The 12536-nt window shown below is 38.0% G+C and overlaps 2 protein-coding genes across 10 annotated transcripts in view; one reads left to right on the top strand and one right to left on the bottom strand.

Annotated features, from left to right (window-relative positions):
* garnl3 (GTPase activating Rap/RanGAP domain like 3) overlaps positions 1 to 6649 on the top strand; it is a 71947-nt gene extending 65298 nt beyond the window's left edge. For all 9 annotated transcript variants that reach the window (XM_086152207.1, XM_086152214.1, XM_086152210.1 and 6 more), the window contains 3 exons: positions 1810 to 2028; positions 4126 to 4246; positions 4319 to 6649. In XM_086152207.1, coding sequence (XP_086008333.1) covers positions 1810 to 2028; positions 4126 to 4246; positions 4319 to 4478 — 500 coding nt within the window. In that variant the 3' untranslated portion in view covers positions 4479 to 6649. The remainder of the gene's footprint in view (positions 1 to 1809; positions 2029 to 4125; positions 4247 to 4318) is intronic.
* Positions 6650 to 8319: 1670 nt separating this feature from the next.
* ptges (prostaglandin E synthase) lies at positions 8320 to 12013 on the bottom strand. The gene is made up of 3 exons (XM_086152204.1): positions 11552 to 12013; positions 11355 to 11437; positions 8320 to 10465 (listed from the first exon to the last, which is right to left on the bottom strand). The coding sequence occupies exons 1-3, from the start codon at positions 11657 to 11659 to the stop codon at positions 10216 to 10218; spliced, it is 441 nt and encodes a 146-aa protein (XP_086008330.1). The 5' UTR covers positions 11660 to 12013; the 3' UTR covers positions 8320 to 10215.
* Between the last annotated feature and the right edge of the window lie 523 nt (positions 12014 to 12536).

Genomic DNA, 12536 nt, shown 5'->3' with positions numbered 1-12536 from the left:
GGTCTGTAACAGCACTAACACAGTGTACTGATCAGGCATCAGCAGTGGCCATCTGTTTTTTTTTTCTCTGAGGTTCTTTACTCACCTTTCACCTGCTGACATTTTCAATGAGACACTGGTCTTTGTGGAGCATAGCCTCCACATTGATTGAGTCTCATCCCTGTTAGTGCCGGCTTGTCTCACTGGTGCAGAGTGGCTGCTGCACTGCAACACTGCTCTCTGATGGATTAATGGAGCATTGCAGCTTTGCGCACAGATCGTGTCAACCCTCCTAACATGTGTTTAATGTATCTCACTTAAAGCGTTTGACTTCTTTGAATAGACATTCTATTTAAATGGCTGCACTACTACAGTTGTAGCTCATAAGTTCTTTGTGGAGCATGCTCTCACTGAGTTTGGTATTTCTATGATCATATTTGGTTACAGCAGAACCCATAGTACTGTATAGCAAGGCTTTGGTAAAATACAGGAACATAAACTGTATTTTCAGTACATACGTAAACATTTATATATACATACATAAAGAGAGACAGAAGGCATTGGTGGAATATGAACTTAAGTAACTGTATCTATTGCTTCCTCAAATGCTCGGCGTCCAAAAATGCTTTAGCAATCAGTCATCAATCATAAACATTAAATCAAAATAAAAATAAAAAAAATCTCATGATAAAACATGTTTCCATTCCCCTCTGCCCTTGTTTTTCTGTGCACTTTCAATTATATTACAACATTGCAGTACTCTGCTGATTCCCACATAAAGAGATTTGAAAGCATCTGCGTCCTGACTTTACCTCTACATTTTCTCTATTGCGGGACTAATAAAGGATCAGCTTAAGGATGATGTTATCTTACTTTTTGCCTGCACTGCAGAACTATATCACTTTGCTTCAAGACGAGTTGGTAAGCTAATTTTACTTCTGGATTTGGCTAGATGTCCAAATTCCCACTAGGCACATCCCAGCACTTTGGAGTCATCTTGCAATGGGCAGACGTTTAGGGCAGGGTTTTCTCTCTGAATGAATAGGAGCGAAATGTAATTGCACTTTTAATGATCATCTGGACATAAAAACAATTGGAATCAAATCACCAGACTTGTCTGAGGAAATGCACTGCAAATGTTTGTTTACTGACAACCCCCTTCCTCCAGTTGAGCTTTGGCCACACATGCCTGCATGATTTCAACACTAAATCCTTTAAATGCTAAATCCATGGTGCCCTCAAAACTTATGTAGCTCATGTAGGCCTTTATCATGCCTTCCACTATTCTCTTCTTTTGAAGATTTGCGCATACCCAATATTCCGCCGCACTTGCTCATTCCTTCAGTGCAAAAGCTAGATCAGCACCCTGTGTATTCATGGTTTAGTCATTTCTGTCTGTGACAGTAAGCGTAACATTTTTCATAAGTGTTTGCCTCTTAAAAATGTCTCCGTGTTTAACAAGCAAACTGTTCGTATGCCTTTGTTATATAGCTCTATTGTTATAACTTGGATAAACATCTTTCCAAAAGCAATAGATTATTTGCTCAATGAATGACGTCACCACTGATTTAGCAAGCTGCAGTGTTTGAAAAGTCTTAAAACTGGCATATGGTCTGTGGAAAGTCTCTACATATTTGCTATGTTTTAAAGAAATCTGCATATTTGTAGCTGATGACTGAAAGCATGCAGAAACCATTCATGTCTCCAAGTTACTTCCTTGTGTTCCTGTCACCCCATAAATATTTTTTACTACATGTCTTCACACACACCCCCCTCCCCACTCTGTCTTTGTCCTATCCTTCTTGCCGTCTTGGTGTTTCCTCTTCACAGGTGAAGCCACATGTAAGCACATCTTCAAGATCCCTCTGTGCAACCTGGTTGGTCGCAGCATCGAAAGACCTCTCAAGTCCCCTCTGGTGAACAAGGTGCTGACAACGCCGGTGCCCTCCATGGTTCCCTCAGTGCCCCTCATCTCTGCCACACATTCGCTTTCACTGTCTCGAATGGAGATCAAAGAGATTGCCAGCCGCACGCGGAAGGAGCTGCTGGGTAAATCTTACACGATTAATATTATCTTTTATTAGTATTATTGTATTAAAGTTAAAGTGGTGGATTAAACCTATGAACCATATGTTCATTCACAGGCTTGCTGAGAATTAGATGAGGCAACAGATGCCACCCTTATACCTTTTGTCCATGTGTTGTGCAACCAGTATTTTCAAAATATAGTTGGCGGTTAGTCAGGGTTTTTCCCTTCTTTTTTATTTTTTTGCAACAGATTTCTTAACACCCACAGAGTTTTTCATTCACTGAATCTGAACAGTCAAAAAAAAAAAAAAGGAAAAGGAAATGTTAAATTTATATGTATCCATTCTTTTTTGTTAGAACTAAAGGGGCCCACTTTAATACTTTTGACGACTGAACCAATGTCAAGCAAAATAGAACATATTCCGATATTATTAGGAGTTGAAACAGGTGGTCATTGTCAAACAAAGACATAATACACATTTGGATGAACAGTTATGTGCCTGTGTGTTTGGGGAAGGTAATGGTTCTGGCAAATTGTTTCCATTCAAGCAGTTTATAAACAAAACTCTGCTTAAAAAAAGCACAGTGTTTTAAAATAAGTTTAAATGAAGTACTTTGTTACAACATAATTAATTGTTTTGTCCTAGGAACAAACAGCTCAATATTACTGTAGTTTTATATATATATATGTGTGTGTGTGTGTGTGTGTGTGTGTGTGTGTGTGTGTGTGTGTGTGTGTGTGCGTGTGCCGAAGACCTACAAGCCTTGCCTTTAAAATCACCTTTGCAGAAACAAATTATGCAAAGTCTCTTCCCACTGTGACTGTATCACAACCAAGCATGTGGGAGAGAATAACTCTAACCCCCTCTGAACAGAGGTCCTCCAGGAGCCCTAAAGTTAATGCCTAATTCCTTCTGTAAGCCTTTCCTGTCTGCCAATCTCAATGGAGACTGCAACACCACAGTGGTTGCCTCAATGCAGAAGCAAAAGGGCAGTAGTAACCTGTTACCATGCCAATATCTGAAAAGAGACTTCCAAAACAAAGATGGTTATGGATACAAATCAACAAACAATCCAGTTAAACAGAAACATAAATTCACACTCACAGTTGTCCCACAGCACAGCTACTAATATTTCCAGTGTTGCCCCACCCACAACACAAACAACTAGTTTAGCTCATATTAAGTGGTTGCTATGGCAACAACAAAACATCAACAAATTATCAAACATCTCTCAAAAGGTTGCACAAATTCAACATACAATCATCATGTCACTTTAAAGGATCACGGGAAATGTGTCGTAAATCTAAAACATAAATTACCAGTGGTTCCTTTGAGCTGATTGGACGATCACCTGAACTGGCGAGCAAATAGGGGACAACTGAAAGGGCCCCATGTAAAACTCACAATGAATATGAGCACTTCAAATAACCAATAAAATCAAATTTAAGTAAAACAAGTGGTCCGGTGAAACAGCAGTCCCCCTGACTAGCTGAAGCTCTGTTACTACAGAGAGTTTGCTCAATAAAAGTATGCAGTAGTCATATAAAAACAAAAACATGCAGCCCACAGGATAGAGTGGAACATAAGTTAATATTGGCAATAGCAACAGGAATGTGTTGGCAGTCTTCTGCGCCTCCTTGGGTTGTAGTCTCCATGCTTGTGGACCACTGAGTATGCGGAGGAGTGTAAGGCATGTAAGAATGACCCTTTCTGTGAGTTGAGTCATATTGGAATAAGGAAAAAAGAATGCCAAAAAAAAAGTCTTCTCAATGATGGGAAACAGTTGTAAAAATAGGAGTCAGCAGTCCAGGATAGACACTTATCCTTTTTCTTCCCAGCAACATGTAAACAAGGATTGTTGAACAGGTAGGATTTACTCACTTGTACTCTTCAATGTTGTCAATAAAACGAAAGGTGCTTTGTCAGTGTCCCGAGTTCAATGAGCTCAGTGGTTCAGCTACAGTAAGTGCAGCCAATGGAAAAAGGGGCAACAGCCAACCTGGTCCTGTCCAAAGTTCATGTATCTGCCAGTAAAACCGACACCGAAAGCCTCTGCAAGAACAATAAACTGTTCCATTAACCACAGTGCGTTTTCACCTACCTAACACTTATAAAGGCTTGACAGAGGAGCCGAGCGGGAAATCTGACAGTGGAACTGTCAAGCAGAGGAGAATGAGCAAGAAGAACACCGAAGACGAGCCCAAAGCGCGAGCATTAACATCGACAAACAGCGACAGGTGACAAACACAGACGTACTGTTGGATATTGAACAGCAACAAAAGTTTACCATTTGTTTCTTTGCACTACAGGTTGGACTCTGAGTCCATTGAGACTGAACTGAACATCCATTGTTCGTCCGGTTCGGAGGCAGAGCCAGAGAAGGTGATGTTGCGTGCAGAGAGCCCTCCACTCGCTAGCGCCTTTGCTCTCCCTACTTCCTTCGAGGAGGATGTCCTAGACCTGAAGTGAAGACAATCCCATCACGCATGTCTCCGTCCAACCACTCCTGTACTGTCACTATTATCAGTTTACTTTTGAAGTGTTGATTTCTGTCTATTGTTTTTATTTATCCATGTATCTTTGGTCTCTCCGTTCATCAGACAAGATGGCTGCAGTTGGAGGTAGATGATGTGTCTGTGCGTTTGTTTCGTGAGCAGTCCCTGAACCGCCTTGTGTTGGGTGTTGGTGTTGCCCCGCTGCAGATAACCAAAAGAAGCAATGGGGTTGCGTGAGGCGCAATGGTTTATTCAGAATGCTGCAACCACCTTATGATAATATTGAAAGGTTTGATCTCAAACCACAAACTGAATGTAAATCTGCATTCAAAAGCCCTCAAAGTAACTAGAGCTTAATAAGTGTTGTATATTACGTGATTATTTCGAGTCAACTTTCAAATGTTGTATGAAATGCATATGTATGTGTACATCTGTTTATACACCCAGATGCATACACAGTGACAGTATGCCTGTGATGCATATTTATAGATATAATATAAAAGTTCATTTTATTCCCATATTTAGTAAAAGTATAATGATTTATTCTCTCTGCACATATTAATCCCCTTATTCACAGTACACAGGTAGACTGGGCTGGAGGCAGTTTCCCACAAGTGCCATTTCCCAGCATCCACCACTGAACTACACCTCATAACAGCCACCATATTGTGGTGTCTGCGCTCAGTTAGACTGAATTGATCTACAGGAGGCTCTCGCGGCCACACACACACACACACACACACTCATACTCGAAAGGGTGAGCTGTCACGAAATCTGCATGACTTTCCTTTTCTACAATCTCCGTCCTCTCTGTCAAAAAGCCTCTTTGGAAAACAGGATGACTGTATGATTATAACGAACATCCCAGTATAGCAAACCACAACCACAGATGAGTGTAACCCTGTCATACATGATGGCAGAACGGCGGTGATAAAGTTGCCATAGAACTGAAATTTTAAGATCCGCATGAAGGATATCCTCATGAACTCACTCAAAAACTAGCTCTATAATTGAAATAATCAATCTCTTTTTCTGAGTAAGGGGAAATTAGTACAAATGGAAGAAGTAAAATTCTGAAATCATCCAAACAATAATTATTACAAATTCGTCAGCAAGGGAGTCAATTGCTTTAAGAACACAAGAAATAAGACTCCCTCGAAATACAATGTTTTTCAACGTGGTGAGAGAAGCTTTCTTAATACCAATTTCCTGGATAAACAAGTTTAAACTGAGCATTAGAAAAACTTTTCAGATGTCAAGTGAGCAGATGTGGCATTTCCGAAGTGGTCACTGTCTAGCAAACCTTAGATAGAATGACCAGATAGCAACAAAAATACCCCAATGGAAAAGGGGAAAAGTAAGCGGGTCATAATAATGGCATATCTGGACACTGGTTTTGACTATGCCGACGTGGATATGACAGTGCCGCCATGTGGTGGTTCTGTTACACAGCAGCCTTTATATCTTGCATGAGCCTCTTCCTCCTCTTCTATCCTCCAATCTCTTGCCTGTCTCAGTGTGAACCTCTTCAGAACTATAACACAACTCAGAAAACAAAAAGGGAAGACTAAAATGGGGCGGGGGATGTTTTTTACAAAGGTTCTCTACTTTGCTGTTTATTACTGTGATCAAGTGCGAGTGACTTGGGAGGGGTGATGAAGATGATGATGATGATGGCAGTTACAGTTTGTATCACTGCTTCTTCGAGTTAAGCTGTTCCTTTCTCCTGAATTTCTGTTAGTCCTTCTTTCTACCTCCCCTTTGAATTTTCGTTTGATTGAGTTTTTCTTTTTAGTTTTGTTTGTTTGTTTTTTGTATTTGAATTCATATTTACTGTTTAGACTGTTGCTGAAACCTCTCTGTGATATCAAAATGAAAGAAAATTTACAAAAAAAACACCAAGTGTCTTAAAATATTGTATCGCCATTGTTTTTAATGCCAAGTACTACTTGTAAATGTTTGTGTATCAAATGTGGCCTCAAATGAAACTGAACTATATTATTATTATTATTAATTATTATTATTATTTGAGCAGTCCTTTTAAACAAGTGCTGTAGACCACTGCTGTGAAAGTAGTCAATTACGTTCAATGACATGTAATAAATATTTATGACATTTTAAATGTATGCCTAGTTGTGGATTTTTTTTATTTTCAAACTCTTCTTATGTTCTGCAGAGGACGTATTGAAAACTTCAAAATATCCACAGCAACCTGAGCTGACTAGACTGAAGGTCTCTTAATATCTTATTTGTGGTTAATTTTACTGATTCTCTAAAGATTAGCATAGATTTTACTTATTTTCATGTAGTTTCAAGCTCATTTTAAAAAACAATGAATTCTTTGCCATTTTGGCATTTTGGATAATATTCAAGCTCATCTCCAGTCATTTAAAAAAAAAATGTTTGTCTATAAACACTTGTGAATGATTTCATTCAAAGAGTGCTCAATGGCAAAGTTTCATGAAACTGTGCAGGAGTTAATACTCAAATCTGTGGTCAATAGGATAGTCAATGAGCCAACTTAACCAGTATGAACTTTTAATACTGTTAAATGTATCTTTTGTTTTTGTTTCGTTTTCAACATTTTATTACCATCTATGCTCTCTTATTGATAGATGTAGTTTAAGACAGGGATGGGAAATGAAACTCCACAGTGACTATATAAGGAAAATAACACATTTAAGATTTAATACTGTATGATAAGGTGCTGGCTTAGTGTTTGATGCCTTTTCCCCTGCAGTTTCCTTTATTGCAGGAGCCAGAGAGAGTGGCTGCTGCAATGACAACATTCCAGAAGCATATCAGTAGCCACTGATAGAGACATTGAACGAAACACAGCTTTTGTATGAAATTATACTGCCACAATTTTCTATTTCTATCTGTATTGCAATCCTCAAATCAACTTGGTGTGTTTGTGTGTATCTAAGAGGGTTGTAACTCTTACCCTTAAGGTGGGCAGGTTGGAACACATTGACACACATTTGAGGTTATTGTGTTGACACACCCCTGCTCAGAATTGTTTCAGATCATGTTTTGACAGTGACATTTCATTCAAAGCTGATTGTCCTCCCAAATTTATCTTGATTGTTTTATGTGTTTAAAAAAGGGAGGGGGGATTTCGCTGTCCTTTAGTCATCGCTGGTAGGAAAGTTACTGGAAATGACTGTAAGCCCATGCCGCATGGGTGGAAAACCTTTTTTGGAAAATTTTGTGTGACCCATCTTGTAATCCAAGGTGAAACTCATCATTTGAAATAGTATGCATAAACTTAAGACCTTTCTTACATTTATGTTCACTTAGCAATACTAACAGCACAACTTTTGCCAAACATTAGACAGAGTTCTTTACTCTTGAGGAGATTCAGAATTTTAAGCCAAAACTCTCATGTTTCTTTTGGAAAACACAATCCATGCAAGGGAACCAATTATATCAGTGTTGAAACATTTCTTTAAAAAGAAAAAAATCAATTATCAGAGTGAACATTGTATAACTGAGGCAAGATGGGTTGAGAAATCCACAAATTGCCTGAGGGGGCCCAAAAGAGCAACAGCGAAAGGGGAACTTATTGTAATTACAGGTTTTCTGAATGCTTAAACACAAGTACTCCTCAAAGCATAATTTCTGATACTATTCACTATTGTTGCCAATGCATTAACGTGAGAGTGCTACACTGTCTCACACGTCTTTATACTAACTAACAAATTGTTTGTAGAACTGTAAACACAGCTTTGATCTTAACACTCAATTTGTTAACACAACTTAAAACAAATTGTATGTCTTTCCACACTATTTTCCCACAGTGACACAGGAAAACACATTTAAATATTGACTTTATTGACAAAGCATTTCTTGTATACTGAACAGTAGATAGGTTAGATGTAGTAATGTTAGAGGTTATAAGTGTGAGCAATAATGATTAATATCAGACGATGCTGGCTGTGTTACCACCCATAAGTGGGTAGCAAATGCGACCAGCTCACTTTTACACCTAAAACAGTCTACATATTTGTTGTTTTTTTAATCTATGCTACTGTGCATAGGTACATGTACCTATGCAGAAATGTACATCTGATGGAAAAAAAAGTCCTCATACATATTTTAACATATAAATCTTTTTTCTCTTCTATTACAGAACAAGCATGTTAAGCATTGTAAACATAATGTATGCTAGAAAGCATTTGTGTGTGTTTTCCCGATGTATTTGTTTTAACTTTTATGCAAGTATATGTATGTGTGAATACTTTCGTTAACATTTACCGCAGAATCATGGTACCGACACACAGTATTGACTAAGAAAAACAAGCTGTTCAGACATTTTTCCTCAGATTTGTCTGTGTTTGGGGAAAAAAAAAACATTGATTCATACACATCTACAGAGTTTTGGATGAGTTGCAGATTTTTTCACGAGGGGGTTTTTGATTTTGCGCAAAATCTGTGATCAAGGGAGACATGTTGAAACAGTATTTAATTCCTACCAAAGCTAAGCATTGGCAACTGAATTCATGTTCAGTGCAAAAGCAGGACTGGATCCCATCTCAGGTCCACAGAATACAACAGTGGCCAGAGCCAATGAGCTTACATAATAGATGGAGGAATGTTGGCGCTTTGCCGAGGACTTCTGGATCATTTCTTTTTTCTGTGTCTGTCTCATGCACACACACATAAGCACACAAAGTGGGGCCCTGTCTTCTCAACCCTAGAACGCACAGGCAGGCAAAGTCAACTGTGAGCTTTGTATCGCAGGACGATTTAATGACTGAGGGAACACAGTTAAATATGTGATCTGATTTATTTCCTACATTACTTTGTCTTAAGAGTCATCGATAAATAATATATGCTTTACAAATATATATATTTTATAAAAAATTCACAGATGGTAGAGAAACTATTCGAAATAGTTTAATCTTTTGTTCTTTTTTCCTTCTTTTTTTTCTTCCAAATGCCTTTTAAAACAGGGTTCCCAGTTCAAATGTGTTTGTCTGAAATGATGCATGAAATTCATGTTGATCCCAAAAAAAAGATTTTTACTTATTTTCCTATCACTTCTTTTTAAAAGAATATTGAAAGTATGAAAGTTTGATTATTTTTTGAGTAATGCCAACAGTAATTTGACTAATGGTTAATGTAATGAAAAATGAGACTATAAAATGACGTTAAAAAGTAACCATTAGGTTAAAATACGCAAAAAAAAATATGTAAAAAAATGTAAAAGGATCATTGTTCACAACAGTCCGCATGGCAAAACCATTATGCTATTGGTGAATTTGGTACACAAAGCAATATTAACACAGTTGACGGATTAAGAAAACAGATGCAGACACAGATGCTTCTGCAGTGGTGGTCCATGTTGTGAGTCAACATAACAAGGGAGAGGTATCAAAATATGCTGCTGCAAAATATTCCTACTGAAACAACTAACAGTCCAAAAGTGTTTCTTAAAAAAAGAAAAAAACTACATCAGGTGTTTGCAAGAAACACAGAACTGGCAGTATCCTTCATTTACATTTGAAAAACACAAGCACACTGCATGATGTCAACTGGAAACAATTGTCACATTCATTGAAATCCTCGTTATGTCTCAACATCTGTACTGGTATAACATAAAACCTTGTATTGCACAATCCTTGACCTTTAGGACACTTCTAAGGGACCTTGTTTTACATGACACAAGTTACATATGACCCTCCAGTAAGTCCACTTCATCATCTTCATCAAGCGTAAGCCACAACTGCCATTAGAATCTGTAGCGCCATGGAAAAACAAGGTATCTGTGCAACAATGTAGGCCAGAGAACGGGTAGGTGCTTTCAGGGCAAACAGGTAAGCCACGCTGTGCAGCACACGAGCCAGGAAAAAGACCAGGAAGTGAATGCGGGCCACGGCTGAAGATGGTCCTATCATGCAGTAGATGGCACCCAGGAAGAGGAAAGCGTAGATGTTCTCCATGTCATTCAAATGTGCCCTATAAACAAGGAAAAGTCACTTATGAATAAAGCACATCTAATGCTGTGCCTTATCATCCAAATAACAATGCGAAGGATTCCTGAGTTTTAATAACTCATTAGGTTCAAGATTTAGCTTTAGTTTCCTCAAAGACCAGTAACAATCTATATCACAATATCAGGTTTAGGAAGATCATGTGCCAGATATTCAACACAAAAGATGAAACGCATTGCTGGCATCTGCTGTCTAATTTCTTGCTGATTGTTTTTTCTGTAGTTTCTTAGAATATTTAGGGCTACAGTTGTATCTTTGCCTTAGGTAAATATTTGCTGATTTAATTTCCTTTTCCAATATTCAATTACAGCATTCTCCTGCCAGGAAATTCCAGGAGAAATCCAGGGCAAGCAGTAGCTTTTGCAAGGATTATCTTCTCATCCAAAAGGCTTCTTCAATTCTCAACTAATTACATGTGACTAATGAGTGACATTCATTCTCATTTTCTATGTTCACATATATGAAGATCTACACTCTTCTTGGGACTCTTAACAATTTTCAATTTGTTTCATTTTATGTATATAATGTGTTGCAATCTACAAGATGATTCCTTTACACTAATATTGAACTTAAAAGTGAAAAACAAAAATCAAAAGGACTTGCATCTGAATACCATCCAGATATCCAAACATAGTTAAGTACACCAAAATTAACTAAATTAAATTTGGATGAAACAAACTTATAATTCTAATGATACTAATGATATGATCGTTGCATTTGTAAACTTTCATAATAAAATTAATGTCTTTAGGTTCAGCATGTATGACACGCGTACTCCTTTAACCCGGTAGAATATTTTAATCATTTTATTTTTCCATTATGTTAATGGACAAGTTTCAGACTTGCTCTCTTACCTCCTACATCTTTCCACGTAGGGATCCTCTCTGTGATACTGCAAGCCTCCGTGTCTCAGTGAGTCTTCGGGGTTTGCAAAAGCCTTCCAGGAGATAAAATAACAAAATTAAATAAATCAATAAAAATCAAAAAAAAAAAAAGAAGAAAACTTTCCAGACAGACGACGTATCTTTCAATGACATCAGGATTCACTCACCTTCTTACGCAGCCTGACTTGTCCCGTTATTATAGCTATAACATACATTTTCAGAACCAGCAGCACACCGTAGAAGACAAAGCAGGAGAAAACCTCGTTTCTTATCATGACTGCCTTCCAATGATTCGCACTCAAGTGCAAACAACAACAAAAACAATAATAATAATAATAATAATAATAATAGCAATAATAATAATATTTATTTATTTATTTGGTCATCGCAGCGCCGCTTCTGAGACAACGGCGTTTTTCTCCAAGTCTGACGACGCACAGAAAGGCGCAAAGTATTTGTAATTCCCAGATTTCTCCTCCTACTTTTCTCAAACGATAACGACCGCCCAACTCCGTGATGCTGTGTTTTTCCTGAAACAGGAGACACGTACGCACGCAAAAATTGTTGGCCCCAGGGTTTGAAAGGGAAGGAAGTACCCTTTAAAATTAAGGCACCGGTTTTTGAATATCGTCCCCACTGACTTCCAGTGTTACAAGAAAACCCCTTTTTCTATTTGTTATATATTTTTGGTGATTGGATTTTACAGTAACTGCTTAGAGATGGATCTAAAGTATTACAAGTAGATGGCTATATTAATTTTTTTTTTCTCCTGCTATGACAATCTATCTCGGGTGGTTTGACTTTCAGAGAAGTGTCCTGTGGCGCTCATACTGACCGACACAATGCAACTACTGGCAAAATACAGGCTTGGTCTGGTTGCAAAACAATGAATATTTCCTAGTTAGGCAAGTCCAGTGGCTTAAATTCAAATTACCTCTGACATCAAATTGCATCATTCAATCATGTTAATTCAATCCCAAGAAAATTCCCAATTTATACAAACTGGGAGGCCTTGTCTCAAGTCTGTTCAGGAGTCCAGGTCTTGTAACACGAGTCCATGCCTCTGCTTAGTTGGGGATACGGATATACACACAGTACATGAAACAATAAGTACAGTAAAATACTCTTTTTTTTCTCTTATGTTGCAGGTAT

The sequence above is a fragment of the Fistularia commersonii genome, chromosome 9, assembly GCF_037954325.1.
Source record: "Fistularia commersonii isolate RoL2024-O1a breed Wild chromosome 9, RoL_Fcom_v1.0, whole genome shotgun sequence".
NCBI lineage: Eukaryota > Metazoa > Chordata > Actinopteri > Syngnathiformes > Fistulariidae > Fistularia > Fistularia commersonii.
This window is presented reverse-complemented; position numbering and strand designations above follow the sequence as displayed.

Bases quoted from the DNA above. Each gene is read 5' to 3' on its own strand.
- ptges (XM_086152204.1), bottom strand. From the start codon at position 11,659: ATGATAAGAAACGAGGTTTTCTCCTGCTTTGTCTTCTACGGTGTGCTG. The intron at 11,438-11,551 runs GTGAGTGAATCC...ATCTCCTGGAAG, and splicing joins AAGTCAGGCTGCGTAAGAAG to GCTTTTGCAAACCCCGAAGA. The intron at 10,466-11,354 runs GTAAGAGAGCAA...CCTTGTTTATAG, and splicing joins TACGTGGAAAGATGTAGGAG to GGCACATTTGAATGACATGG.